Source organism: Marmota monax, unplaced genomic scaffold (assembly GCF_021218885.2).
Source record: "Marmota monax isolate L192 unplaced genomic scaffold, Marmota_monax_Labrador192_F-V1.1 WCK01_AAM20220418_F8-fsc00252, whole genome shotgun sequence".
NCBI classification, from domain to species: Eukaryota; Metazoa; Chordata; class Mammalia; order Rodentia; family Sciuridae; genus Marmota; species Marmota monax.
Genome location: NW_026692478.1, coordinates 762,553 through 777,632, shown reverse-complemented (window position 1 = coordinate 777,632; position 15,080 = coordinate 762,553). Strand labels below are relative to the sequence as shown.

The 15,080-nt window shown below is 36.5% G+C and overlaps 1 protein-coding gene across 6 annotated transcripts in view; it reads right to left on the bottom strand.

Moving 5' to 3' along the window:
• Positions 1-1,783: 1,783 nt before the first annotated feature.
• Kat6a (lysine acetyltransferase 6A) overlaps positions 1,784-15,080 on the bottom strand; it is a 102,131-nt gene continuing 88,834 nt past the window's right edge. For all 6 annotated transcript variants that reach the window (XM_046443099.2, XM_046443102.2, XM_046443101.2 and 3 more), the window contains 6 exons: positions 14,877-14,970; positions 12,921-13,152; positions 11,873-12,080; positions 10,190-10,795; positions 7,002-7,302; positions 1,784-4,780 (listed from right to left, as the gene is read on the bottom strand). In XM_046443099.2, the coding sequence (XP_046299055.1) occupies positions 2,100-4,780; positions 7,002-7,302; positions 10,190-10,795; positions 11,873-12,080; positions 12,921-13,152; positions 14,877-14,970 (4,122 nt within the window). In that variant the 3' untranslated portion in view covers positions 1,784-2,099. The remainder of the gene's footprint in view (positions 4,781-7,001; positions 7,303-10,189; positions 10,796-11,872; positions 12,081-12,920; positions 13,153-14,876; positions 14,971-15,080) is intronic.

The following is a 15,080-nucleotide window of genomic DNA, read 5'->3' as shown; positions in this document are numbered from 1 at the left end:
AATAGTCCTACAGTCACAAAGAGGCTTGTGGAAAAGGGAGCTGCCCAATTGAATTTTTTTTTTTTAAAGGAACAAAACCAAACACAACCGCAAACCAACAGAAACTGAATTCACGGCCCTCATTTCAACAGCTTCTCCTTCTGCCTTGACCGACCCACCCTCCTCCCAATATATCTCCCTCCCATCCCCACCCCATCCCCACCCCATCCCATCCAGGAAGCAATGACATAGCTGAAAATGTAGGGAGAGGGCAGCACAGTGCACTTTCTACATAGATGATTGGGAACTGGAATAGTATATACAGAGAAACTGGGTCCTACACAGCCTTGCACATGCTCAGAGTTGATAGCGGTAAGGTGTGAAATTCTGCCTTTTTCTATCTAACACACTTAATTGAGAAAGTCAATTAAAGTGTATAAAAAAACCAACAAACCTGTGCATTTGAAAAAATTTAATGCCTAATTAGTACTTTAAAAATTTATCTATATAAAATGTACAAATAAAGGAGAGAATTTATGCTTACAGATATTTCGTTAAGCAGTATTTCTCCCTTTTGGATATTTGACTGCACATACCAAGTGGTATAATAGTTTCCATCTTCTAATGATGGAATATATATATATATATATAATTTTTTTACCTATCCCTGGATGAAGTAATAGGAAGAGAATGGGTGAACTGGTTGCACAAGAGAGAAGAGAATGGATTGGGAGCAACATATGAACCTGCTAAAATCCTGCTGTCCAGATGTGCCCTACTATGCTGGTGGTAGATCTATCCCTCTTCTAATTAGCCACTCAAAGGAGAGGGGCTGGTGCACTCTGATTCACAGGCGATGAACTTAGGACATCAAAAGACAAATTAAAACTAGAGGTATGTATTAATAAGTAGTTATAAAATGTACACCATAATCTCCCTTTGGACAAACATTCTGAGTTATCTCTTCCAACATAAAATGAACAGTGTCAAAGGTTTGTCAGGTATTTTTCAAATCACTGAAACATACAGTCATCCACCAACACTGGATGAAAGATTGTTAAGAGGCAAATCACTGGGGACTGCTGTTGTTTTATCAGAGTCAAAGGCTCAAGAATCAAGACCCTTAGTTAGCATTTCAAAGTACATACTAAAAATAAGAGGCTGGATGGAATATGTGTGTTATGGCTGATTCACCAGGTGGTAAAAAAACAAGAGGTTCATTTCCTCTTTTTGATTGTTAATTGACCATCTCCATTTCTCCAAAGGCTGGATTAGGATTGCAAACAGCTTTCCTCTGAGATTCTGCTGTTAAGTGAGACTTACAGTATTTTGTGTCTCTGAGTGCTGAGTGGCAATATTTTTAAAAAAGAAAAAAAAGGTTATATTACACTTGATTCAAGAAAAACAAAGATTTCAATGAAGTCTGTCTATAAAGAAACATTCTTGGGGCTAGGTTTCAAGAGGTGTGTGTGTATAGGGAGTGGAGGGGATTTAAAAGGAGAAGCATTTTCCTGTCTCACTTTAATAATAATAATAATAATAATAATAATAACAATAATATTAACAATAAGTTTAAGGAGCTTGGGTTGTTCTCCATGTCCCCGTCCGAGTCTCCCATAAGTGCCTCCTGCTGGAATGAAGTTAGGAAATGAAAGGTTGGGTTCGGAGGAAAGGGTGTGGTTAACCCTCGAGATGTATATATAACATTTAAAAATGACAACATTGGGAGCTGCAAACAGTGAGGGAAACATACATTTTAAAAATAAAATAAAGAGAATTCACTTTTACACAAATTCTGTCCATGTGATGTGTAAAGAAAGTAAGGCTCTTTTTAATTATGAAAAGATTTTGTGCATGTTTCCCCCCATCCCCGAATCCATTTTTAGATGAGTTCTACTGTAAAATGTTCAAGATTGTGAAGAAAACCAAAACCCAGAACAAAATGAACCCCCCAAAAAAGAGATCAGGTTTTCTAAAATATAAAATAAACCAAAGAAAAATTCCTCTAAATCTACAGCAATATTTTAATGGAAAAAAAGGTCCATTTTTCTCTGGTTTGTCAGTATAAAAGGTTCCTTTATTTATATATATTTAAGTTTTTAACTGTAAGTTCATCTTGCTCATCTTCTCATGTAAGGTCCATTGAGTGACTGCTTGGGCACACCAGCAGCATTCATATAGCTGTGATGGGAGGGGCCAGTGTACATCATGTTTCCATGAGGGTTTGGCTGCATAGGCTGCTGGGTATAAGCCTGGCTCCCCATCATTCCCATTTGCATCTGCATAGGATACTGTGCTGTCTGGTTCATGTAGGCAGGGTTACTATGGTAACTGCTGTTCATCATGGGCTGTGTCATTCGATAGCTGTTCATGGCATTCAAGGTGTTCATATTCATGGAATTGACATTATAGGCAGGAGTTGGCATTAAATTAACCCCCATGTTCATGCCACGCTGAACAGCCAATGCACGAGGGCCAGCCTGCATGGCAACCGCTGGTGGGCTGCGGCCATATAGCTGCTGCTGATGAGCAGCTGCAGAGGGCAGTGGCGCAGATTTGGAACGGATAGAAATGTGCCCCTTGACTGGCATTTGCCCTTGCAACCTCTGAGTGTGAGGAATGCCAATGTTGGTGGCAGACATGTTGCACTGTAGCAGAGGTGATGTGAGGTTCATGGTAGTGGATGCCAAGTTGGGGGGCGGTGTCATGGTGGCTTGTGCTTGAGGGGTCCCAGCTAATGGATGAGATGGTGCTAGCTGAGCGAGTCCTGTATTAGACAAAGAAACACTGGTTGCATAGGAAGTCACAGCAGGAGAATGGCTATAAGGCATGGCATGAGGGTCCATAATGGTGTTAGTCAGCTGTTGCAACTTGGCTAAACTGAAGGTGGCTGATGGTTGAGAGTAGCTGCCAGCACCAAAATCCCCTGGAATCCTCTCATAGATGCTTATATTCCCAGTGCTTCCAGATTCTGGTATCTCCATGATCATAGGAGCTGGAGTGAAACTATTATTCATACTACATTGTGATAGCGGGGGCTGCTGTTGGGGTGGGGGTGGGGGCTGAGGCTGCTGGGGCTGAGGCTGCTGCTGTGGCTGCTGCTGCTGTTGCTGCTGCTGTGGCTGGGGTGGTGGAGGCTGTGGTGCTGGTTGTTGTTGTTGTTGCTGCTGCTGTTGCTGCTGTTGTTGCTGTGGTGGCGGCGGTGGTGGCTGCTGCTGGTTACTAGGAGGCCTCTCCACCACACAACTCTGAGGTGACTTGATATTGCAATTGGTAGTAGGCTGGACAGTGTTCTGCTGCAACATGCTGCAGCTGTTGCCCATGTTTGCCATTTGCTGAGTGACAACACAACTGTTCTGGGTGAGGCTGCTAGACGATGACAACCCACCATAGGAGCAGCTGCTCTGAGAGGAGTTATTCCCACATATGCTGCTACCCATTGTGGAATCATAGCTGCTAGGGTTCTCGTAGTTCTCTGTGGTGCTCTCGATGCTGCCCAGATCACTGAAGCCACTGTCTACTACCTGCTGAGAGTGGTCTGATACGGAAGGCACATCCATCATGGGGCTGGTCTCCATGTTCTGCATAGAGGGTGCGGACAGGGATCCTTGTTCTGGGCTGATCTGTGTGTAACCACTCTCCAGGGCAGGCACATTGGGACTGCTGACTGAACGGACTGACTGGCTGGGATGAGACTGAACTGAGGATATTGGGCTATTATGTTCTGAAGCGTGACAGTCTTCAACCATTGACATCTGAGGGTCTTCATCGGTCTGGGTGTAACTCTGCAGGGTCTGACAAGCTGCGAGTGTTTCTTCACAGTCCTGGTAGGCTCCCTCATGCTCATTGCTTTCTTCTTGAGTCAAAGACTGCACTGCTTGTACAGTTTCCAGATCCAGTTCACTATGAGGAATCTCTTCTTCCTCTTTTAATTCAATTAATTCTTCCTTAGTGTTGGAATCTTCTTCATGGTCATCCTCAGACCCCGGCATATGCTCTGATACCACAGATGTCTCATTGGAAGGCTGTTCCTCCTCAGAATCTGGTTCTGTTTCATCTTTATCCTTTATGGTCTCCCTACTGTTCTGCATGTTAGTATCTAAAAAAGACTCTTGACCACTCGGCTCCTCCTTGATATCTTCTCTAATGGGCTGCTCCTCTGGCTCCTGTTTCTTTGTAGGTTCCAGATGACCATCATCTTCATCATCTGCATCATGGTCTTCATTCTGATTTGCCTCGGTGGTCACTTCATCGTCTTCCTCTTGCTCCTGTTCTTCCAGTTCTTGTGGCTCTTCTTCTGACTGCCTTTGTTCTTCTAAGATGTGAGGTTTCTCTTCTTCCTCCTCTACTTCAGGTTCTTTCATTTCAGTTTCGGGACTGTTGCTGCTGTCTACTGGAGAAGTGGCTCTAACTTCACTGCTGGTTGTGTCCTCTTCCTCTCCCTCTTCAACCTCTTCTGCTTCCACATGCATCTCCTCGTCCTTTCTTTCTTCCAATAAGGGCAAGTCTTTTTTTGGCTCAATAGTTTCTTCATTTTCTTGGGTTTTGGGTTTACGACCGGGTTTGGGAATGGGAACAATGGGCTCAACAATGCGCTCTTGAGTAGAAACGGCTAAGATTTCCCGATTCAACTTAAATCCGGGTTTTCGACCAGGTCTTTTCTTCCAGTGGATTGGTTTGCGGCTCTTGCCTTTGGGCCATCCCTTTTTCTTTTTCATAGGTGTGGATGTATCTGGCTCAAGGGAAGAACTGTTCACATCACGTTTCCGTAAAAGAGATACTGGCTTTAGGATAGGTGTGTCTGTATAGGATGGATAAAAAAAAAATAAAGACATTATATTTCTACTGTCTTTTTCGGAGACCAGCATGTAAAAGAAATGATTTTATGAAGTATCATTTTTATTCAGTGATTGTAAAACATAAATAAGCTTTATAAAGATGCAAATAATAAGTAGCCATTAGTACTTTTATCATGTTATTTTTACTATGGAAGTGACAAATTGGCTTATTCTTTTTTTTTTTTTTTCCTGCTTTTAATTCATGTCATCTTTCCGGTGTTCTTAGTTTCCACAAAATCATTACTTGAGGTAGAATTACTAGCCAATTACTGCAGACAATGTTGTTTGGATGGGAATAGCTGCAAGGCATTTAGTCCCTAAACAAATAAGTTAAAGCACAATAATATTTAGTAGATAAAACTTTCATATATTTTCCCTATACTGTGATAAAATATACATAAAACTTATTTTAACTTATTTATAAGTGTACAGTTCAGTGGCATTAAATACATTCACAATCCCCATTTATTTATTTATTTTTTTGTATTGGGGATTGAACTCAGGCGATTCAACCACTGAGCCACATCCCCAGCCCTATTTTGTATTTCAATTAGAAGACAGGGTTTTACTGAGTTGCTTACTACCTCACTTTTGCTGAGGCTGGCTTTGAAATTGCAATCTTCCTGTCTCAGCCTCCTGAGCCGCTGGGATTATAAATGTGCTCCACTGTGCAGACTCCCATTAATTTTTAAAGGTTAAGAATACAGTAGAGGATAGGAAAGGTAGCAGAATACAACAGTTACTAATATGGCATTATGTAAAAAAAAAGTGGATGTGTAACCGATGTGATTCTGCAATCTGTATACGGGGTAAAAATGGGAGTTCATAACCCACTTGAATCAAAAGTGTGAAGTATGATATGTCAAGAGCTATGTAATGTTTTGAACAATTAAAAAAAAATAAAATGATGCATACTTAAAAAAAAAAAAAAGAATACCAAGGCAAGAATGGGATTTGGGAAGGAAAGCTAAAAGTGTTTAGCTAATGGTAACTTGAAAGTAAAGAAAGGAAATGGCTTCATCAGAGACATCTATCCAAATCATCAGGAATTTAAACAGGGCACACTATTTTAGAGCAGAGTGATAAAAAACAGGATGTAAAGTGCTAAATTTACAAGACAAATTTATAGTTTCTTAGTAGTATATTTCAAAAATATAACAAATAAAACTTTGGAGAATCATTAAAATAACACAAATAAAGTAAAGAATTCAGTCATCTTATCACCGTATTAAAAGCATGTTATACAAAAACATAGGAGTAAAGGAAATGCAAGTTATTTACTAGATTTGAAAAAAAGATTTTAAAAAGTAGAATAAAAAGCTCAACAAATTAATGCATAAAAGCTAAAGGTTTATGATGCCAAGTAGAAAGCTGATTTCTTCAAATTTACCCAGCAAAGCTCAGTTTGAACCCAGGTAAGGCAAACATACTATAGATGGGGGAAGCATTATATATGATGGCAAAACTTAAGGCTAGAATGAAAAAGCCTAGTTTTTGACCTAGCTCATATTATGAGCCCTTATTTTTTGTATCTCCAAAGAGTAATAAAACAAAACTATTTTAAAAGTAAATAAGATTTTTATCTATATCATAAAACTTAAAATTCATGAGCTATTGCTACTATTCATTAGAAATTTACTACTAATTGAATAAGACACATTAGAGATGGTTCAGGAAGGGCTCCTGAACAGATCTGTGGTAAGTTCCAACTTATATGAATCTGCTCTTATTGAAGAATGATCTTCTTAGCATTTACTCAATTAGCAATATTTACTAAGTTGCCTATCACAAGCACTCAGCACAAAGCAATGAACAAAACAAAGTCCAGAGAGTTACATACTCTAGTAAATGGCTATTCTACCTTTCTGATACTAAGTCCCATTCACCCACTAACTAAAAGTTCAGATAAAGAATAAGAAAGAATTAGGCAAAAAAGAACAGCATCCTAACTATTTAGAGTAAAATATTTTCTACAGAGGCAAAAACAAGTCCCGAACTAAAGGAGAAACTAATGGAAGAATCAGCATGGATATATTTGATACAAACTTTAAAGATTGCCACGTTTGTTTTCTTGCTTAGTGAGTTGTGTTCATTTTTCAACCTTTTGTTGAAGGGCTTACAGCTATTACCTCTATGTATTTAAAGACAATAAAACTATAAGTAAAACAATTCTGTAAAACATACCATCAGCATCGTCTGACTCCTCATATTCCGACTTCCTTTTAGATGATCGACACCTGAGAACATCCTGTGAGGACAAACGATGGAAGTATCCTCTATGGAAGAGTTCATTTTCATCCTCTTCTTCTTCTTCTTCTTCATCAATCTCATATGTGGGTTCTAATCGTGGCATTGGTCTCTCAGAGTCAGAGTCTTCAAAAGGTTCATCTAACACTTCTGTGGTCTCAGAAATAGTTTCTGTGACTACACTGCTATTGTGATGCTTGCGCTTTCGGACTCTCCTTCTTCGGTGAAGAATTGGTTTCTATTTAATAGAGAAATCAAATACATATAGTAATGAACAATGTTTTGGGTACTAACAACATGGAAAGAGTTTAAAAACCTAATAGAATTAGCATATATAAAATGAAGGTGCTCTTTGCCAGAAAATATTTTAAACATTATTTCTAAATATTAACATACTATGTGTAAAGTATTAAGAATACAATGATGTTGAATAATTGAATATGAATTTGCAGAAAAACAGGCAAGCACATTCAAAAAGCAGGTATAATTTTCTTTTAGTAATTCAGTTATATTTAACATCCTAAAGAGTTACTTATTTCAATAATGAAATGACCCAGAGGCTAGTCCATTAACTTATTTCTTTTTTCCTCAAGAGCAAAAAAGGAATAAAACACTCTAATACTCTTAAGGTTAGCAGCTCAGTAAAGCTATATGCCATCTTCATGAACTATCCATAAAAAAGAAATATAGAGTAGAAATGTATTTACTTGATATTAGTGATGCATTTCAAAAGCCAAATAAATCTGCTATTGAAATTTGGCATATTTGGCACACCTTTGCACTGGGTTGACCTAGTATCTTGAATGACATAAACAATGTCATTCAAGTATCACAAAGTAATAGAGATAATGTGCCAGGAATTATCTAATCCAATCCTTTCACTATAGAGGCTAAAAAGGCTATAGGACTTGCTCAAGGTCACATATCTATTTAGTATACAAACCATAATAGTCTCTTAATTCCTAATTTCTTTAAGAATGTCAAAAGTAGTTGCACATGATCTCACTCTCCTTTTCTCACTCTCTTTTTTATACAAGGAAACAGCATTTTTTTTTTTTTTACTTTACAAATAAGCAATATAAGCCCAAGGAGAGCAAATATATATTCTTCATGACCATGTAATGAAGAGAAGAATTAGTCAATGTTCAATTTTTGCCTACTTGAAATCTACTGGTCCTAACTGAAAACACAATTTTCAAATTAGATGGGAAATGGCCTTACTCCTTGGAGAAATGGCAGGAAAGACACAAGGTAAACTTGGAGAATCTTATGCTGCCAGAAAGTAAGAAAGTTTTCAAAACAAAACAAAATCTACAATGATAGGGGGTATGTATGTTAAAGAGACAGGAGCAAAACTGAAAGAGATCTGAATGGCCAAAGATAGAAAGATTTGGGCAACAAATTAAAAAATGTAATAGTATTAGATTATAAATTGAAATAGCAGATGAATGTCTTGAGTTCATATTGATATAAGCAAATATATGAATAAATCAATATATGCGGGAAAATGGATAAATCTCCCAAGCAAATAATTTGTGCAAATACTCGGCTCTTAGGATAATTACTCGTATCTTAAGTGTGAGACTTTCTTCCAGTATGGTATGCAAAAGGAGAAAAAAAAAGAGTTACTTGATAATGAAGAAATCTGACAAGCACTTACCTGGGTTAAAATCAATAACGAGAAGTCATACTGATAATATATACCTTGTAAATGAAACACATTGATACATAGATATTGATAGAAACCCTTAATATGATATGTTGAGAATGGCACTTTACTTCTATGGTCTTCTTCTCAAAGACATATAACCCCATTCTAATATCATAAGGAATATTCTACAAAATACCTGAGCAGTAATCTTTACAACTGTTAAAACCATCAAAACAAGGAAGGACTGAGAAATTGTCACAACCAAGAAGAGCCTGAAGACATATGACAACTAAATGCAATACGATATGCTGGATGGGATCCTAAACAGAAAAAAGGATATTAGGGAAAACTGGAAATTTGCGTAAGTACAGACTCTGGCAACTAATTAACCCACAACGGATCATTAATTATGAAAAATATACCATACTAACCTAAGAGGTTAATAATAGGGGAAACTGGGTATGGACTTTGTAGGAACTTTGTACTTTTTTTTACTTTTTGTAATAATGATGTGTATCTTAAAATGTTCTTAAAAAGTCATTATTTTTCTAATGGCCCTTTTAGAGAAAGAAAACATTTCATTGTTTTGGATGAAGGCTGTCACCCTTTACTACAGAGTAGGGCTCATCCAGGGAGCTGACATACTTTAGTCTTACCATGGCAGTGCTAAAAGTTTGCTTTATATAGCCTGGGATATTTCTGGTATTTGGTAGTCCCTCCTTACCAGTGGTTTCACTTTCCATGGTTTCAGTTACTCACGGTCAATTGCAGTCCAAAATATTAAATGGAAAACCAAGAAATTATTCACAATTTTTAAATTTCATGCCATTCTGAATAATGTGATGAAATCTCACACTATCTTTCTCCTTCCTGCCCTAAATGTGAATCATTAGTTTGTTCCATGTATTCACGCTATGTGTTACCATCTGTCTGTCACTAACCATCTAAATTATCAGATAGACTGTCCCAGTATTATAGAGCTATGTCCAAGTAACCCTTATTTTACTTAGTACCCAAAGCATAAGAGAAGTGATGCTTACAAGTGAGATAAGTCAAAGAGATACAGTAAAGTGCTTCCTTTAAGGGAAAAGGTGAAAGTATAGTAAGATTTTGAGAGAGACCACATTCACAACTTTTATTATAGTATATTGTTTTAAGAATTCTATTTTTGCTATTATTGTTGTTAATCTCTTATTGTGCCTGATTTGAACAATTTTACCTTCAATCAGCAAGGTAAAAATGGTTTGCTCTTAAATAAACTTCTGACTTCTATGTTCATTCCCATGAACCAAAGAAGTCACACATATTTCAAATGTTCCCTGGGAAGATCATAAGCTACAATACATTGAAGTTTAACGTTTAAAAAATAACATACTAGGAATTTCTACCTTTACTCTTTCAGAACTGAAGGAGAAGACAAATGGGCACAATAAACTGCAACTAGAGGAAAAACAACACATAGAGAAAACATTACCTTTCGCTTCAATGTGGGTTTTGTAAGAATTGGTGGTGAGTTTGACCGAGGACTTTCTGGCTCTTCTTCCTCCTCACTGCTCTCACTGAAGCCCCTAAGGAGAGCCCTGTCACCATCACTATAGCAACGAGGCAGTCTATCATTTCCTTCTGGTAATCTGCACTTCAGAGTCTCAGGGCTTTTCTTTAGCTGTCCTCGCCACAGCTCAACCCCCTCACTTAATCTTCTTTTGGGAATGTCTGGCTTCCCATCCTGGCTTGGCTGTTCCTGAGAGGCTGTCAATTGTTCTTCACTTTCAGTGTATTGTTCTTGGGAGGTTTCTGATTTTTCCTCACATTCTCCATATTGTTCCTGAGGAGTTGATGATGTCTCTTCCAAGAGCAGTTTAGAATCTTTATCACCAAAACGTTCTTGGGTCTTTCTGTTCTTCCTCCCGCACCGGCCCCTCCGAGATGGCTGACTATTTGCAGGAAGACTATCACGGGGAAGGATCTGTTTGTTCAAACGTGTAGAACTAGCTGGAGCCATAACTTCTGGTTTCTTTTCACTTTCTACTGAAGAATAAGAATCCTGTTCTTTGTTCTCCCGAGACAGAGATTTTCCTATCTGGTTTTGGAAAATAAAACAGGTTAATTTTTTAACCCTATTTAGTTTCATCTACCTATCCTGCCCTTTAAAATACAGAAATAAGGAAACAGAGATTTAAAAGAAAAATTATTATTTAGTAGCTAACATGAATACTTCCTATGTAGTAGACCACACTTTTAAATGCTTTATATGTATTATGTATTTAACCCACATAACAACTGTGTGAAAAAATAATATATCCCCACCTTGAAAGTGAGGCAACTGCAACAAACAGAAAAACTTACGTGATCTGCCCCAAGTCACTCAATAGTAGTAAATGAAGAAGTTGGGACAAAAACCCAGCAGGCTAACTCTAGAGCTGTGCTCTTAACCACTATGAAATACCACCTTTAACATACAAAGTGAATAATATCATTGTTTTTATAAATTTTAAATTAGGGTCTCAGAGTAGGCAAGATGAAAAAGACATTGGAGAAATATGAAAAAAAATTTCTGAAATTATTTCTATTCTGAATATTTAATTCCATTTTGAAAACTGCACTAAAGAGGGGCATTAGATATTTTTACATCCAACAAAGGAGGAAATGAAGGATGAAAGCACTGCTAAAAAAAAAAAAAAGTATACAACACTTAAAACATGCAATGCAGTATAGCCCATCAACCCTTTTAATAGTTAAAGGCATCTGTGTGTCCACTGAACTTTTCAGAGCTCTACTGAAAACATATGCATGTTTCTATTATTTCTTTAATGTTCTTTTTTTTAATGTGTCCTCAATTTTAATAAGTGTCAGATTTAGATTCAATTCAGATTCCTCAATTACTATGCAGCTTAAAATTTAGCTGCTTATTGGCACTCTGGTAAATATTTAGTCATAATTAACACATTGTAAAAAGTCTGATGGTCTAAAGCTTTAAAAAACACTAAAAGGTAAATAAGACCTAATCTTCCTGAAGTTTTTGCCACTGACATAAATTCTAACAAAATACATGCACTTATTTTGTTGGTAAGATACTGTAATATGTCACAAAAATACATGAAAACCAAAAAATGTAATTCGTTCACCGTCAAAAACAAGAAACTACTCATGTCCTTACACTGGTCTCTAATTCTCTTTCCTGGCACTGTGGTTCTTCATTTTCTCCTTCATCAGCCTCCTCATCTTCCTCCTCTGAGACAACAGAGTTGGAGACTATGACAGGAGTCCAGCGTAAACATTCTGGATCCACATCTACAGGTCGCAAATTCAACTGAAGCTTTGCCATGTGATCCTGGATAAGTTTTTCCCGGCGGATAATCACAAATCTAGAACCAGAGAAAAGTTTATAGCAACCACCAATATACAATATGTTCATTAAAATGAATGTCATCTCCAAAAACCCTGAAGATGACAATGATGGATGCTTCAAAACAACCTGTTTGGGAAGATGAAATATGGAAATATACCACCACAATGAGATAGCTAAGAAATACGAAGTTGGGCCTCACATTCCACTATAGTAATTAAGTTATTTTAACCACTTACTGACTCATATATCCCCTATCTGCAATTTCTTCTGTCCTCTTGAGCTCTTTCCTATTCTCCATTAATTTAGCTCAAATGCTTTTTAACTTAAAAAAAATATTTTTAGCTGTAGACAGACATAATAACTTTATTTATTTACATTGTATGTGGTGCTGAGGATTGAACCCAATGCATCACAGGTGCTAGGCAAGCACTCTAGCACTGAGCACAACCCCAGCCCCAAATGCCTCCTTTCTTTGTGACCTTTTCATGACTAATTTAGGCAATGGTGAACTATCTATCCTCCCTTCCAATACACATTTCACTTTGTACCATTTATATGGAAATTAATCATGGATATATTTTACTTAATGACATTGTTTCCAGAATTGTTGCTTTTTATAAGAGATCCCAATGCTAGAAGGTAAAAGATTCAGTGGCTTATGTCCAAAAGTTAGAAAAAAGGATGAAAAAACAGTTTAAAAAAAATATATACAGTTAAATACCACAGAAACCAAAATAATGTGGCAGTACCAAGTGTTTCACTTATATTAGTTATTGTTCTTTCATCAATAATCTGTGTGATCCAAAACTTATACCTTTTCATCTTTCAAAGGTGTTCAAAGGGATGTGATACTCACTGGTCACTACGGAAGTCCAGCATGCGTAGGTGGTGGAGTGTGGAGGTAATGTCTTGAGGGCAGATACCTGTCAACTTGCTTAACTTCTTAATGCTGATCTGTTTGTCATTTTGGTGATAAAGGCACTCCAATATTACACTTTTCCAATAAGCCATATAGGATAAACGACCTAGATCTGACAATGGTTTCTCTGGAGACCCTGCTTGGCCTTCACGCTTTGATAACAAATAACCTAAAGAAACCCCCAAATCACAAAGATGTCAGAGATCCTAAAAATGTCTGATTCACCAAAGTAATAATTCTCTTTCCACAATCAAATCAAATATTATAGGCAATAATAATTTCAAAGGTAAATTCCTTGAAAAGCAGGGAACAACTTAGCAAAAATACTTGAAATTTCTGTTTGCAGGGAGATTATACAATTTTCACATATTGGACATTAGGTTAATATTGTCTACAGTCAATATAAATCACTTTGTTAAAATAGTCAAGCTGTAAAAAATCAGAACTGACACCACATTAATAAGATTATGGCAAGAACAGTTTTTATTGTAATGGGCATATTTTCTTTGGACCACTAGATGGCAACTGGTATATATGAATTGAGAAATATAAAAAGAATGCCTTAGTTTTGTGTAGTCCTAGTAAAGACTGTGGTTCTTCTATGAGTGAATTAGATGATAATTTCTTACTTCAAAAGCTCTCCTTATAATTCCTATCATTCTAATTCTCTGTGACTGTATGGTGCTATCACTCTTTCTGTCTAATGCATGACTCTCAAGAATTAAGGAAGGGGGGGAAGCATAAATCTTAAGGCAAAGCATAAAAAATGAAGATGGCCACAGCAGATGTAGTTTTGTCATTAAAATTTTTTTTTTCAAAACAGTGTAAGGATGGTCATCTAGAAGAATCTATTATACTAGCAAAGTAAAACAAATACCATAATCATACAGATTTTGTATCTCAAAATATATTCAAGAAATGGTAATCACTATAAATAAAATATTTTCCCTAATTTTACTATTTAACAATATTTAATATGTTCAATCATGACTCCTATTTCAAAGCAATATTACTATAAAATCAGAGTTTCACTTCTTGCCAATCCAAAAAGGCCAATAAAATATACCAAAAAAACCCAACAGCATGTACTTCCAGTAAAATATTATTAGGAGTATAATTGAAAGTGTCAAAAAAAGAAAAAAAGAAATAAAGAAAGAGTCCAATAGAACAACCTTAACTAGTCTGTGAGAATTAACTTCCCAAGACTAGAATCAAAATTAGTTTGAACCATTATGTCAGCATATACTCCTTTGAATACCATTTTATACCAGTGTCTGGGGGGAAATATTCCCTCAAATTAATATAACCATAAAAGTTAATGCAAAAACACAGTTAACTTTCTAAGCTACAATATCAACATGTAAAACAGAATGCAATTTCTACAATGACCTTTGAACTGTTTTCACTTTTAACTCAGATTACTTCCTGCATCATTCACTTTTTTAGGATTTTTAAAGTTGTGTTGTAAATTTTTAACCAGTAGGTAAAATGTGTAACTAAAAAACACATACATTTTCTCAGATAATGGGGAAATGAAAATGGGGCAGTTGCTATACTTCTTCTGTACGTCTTTTTAGCACTGATTTAAATAGTTTTACAAGGTTTTCAGTACTGCTGTGAGTTCGTATTACTGCATAAACTAAGCTCCATTGTAAATGGACAGGTAAAAATTAAAGATATTTGGTACAGAACACATAAAATTATATTCAGTATTAGCTATTGAAAAATATTTTGTGTCCAACCAAAAGCAAAAAAACTTGTGGCTTTAAGTTTTTAAGACCTATACAAAAATATGACAAGAGATATTAGGAGCCCATACATCATTACAAATCTCTACTATCTATCTGGTCCACAAGAAGAGAAAATGAGAAAGTATGTTAATATAGTCCTTACTGAAATCGATGAGAAACCTGCCATAGCCCTTACGCTGGTATTGGGGAAGAATCATTATACAGGAAACGTTGTATTTCTGTTGGCAGTGCTTTTCCTGGTGGAGAGAAAAGAAGCCATGTTTTAAACAACAGGCTGGTAAAATGAATAGTAATGCTAATTATTAAGAAACAAAGACTAACAGCTAAAACCACTGCCCTGGTCCTT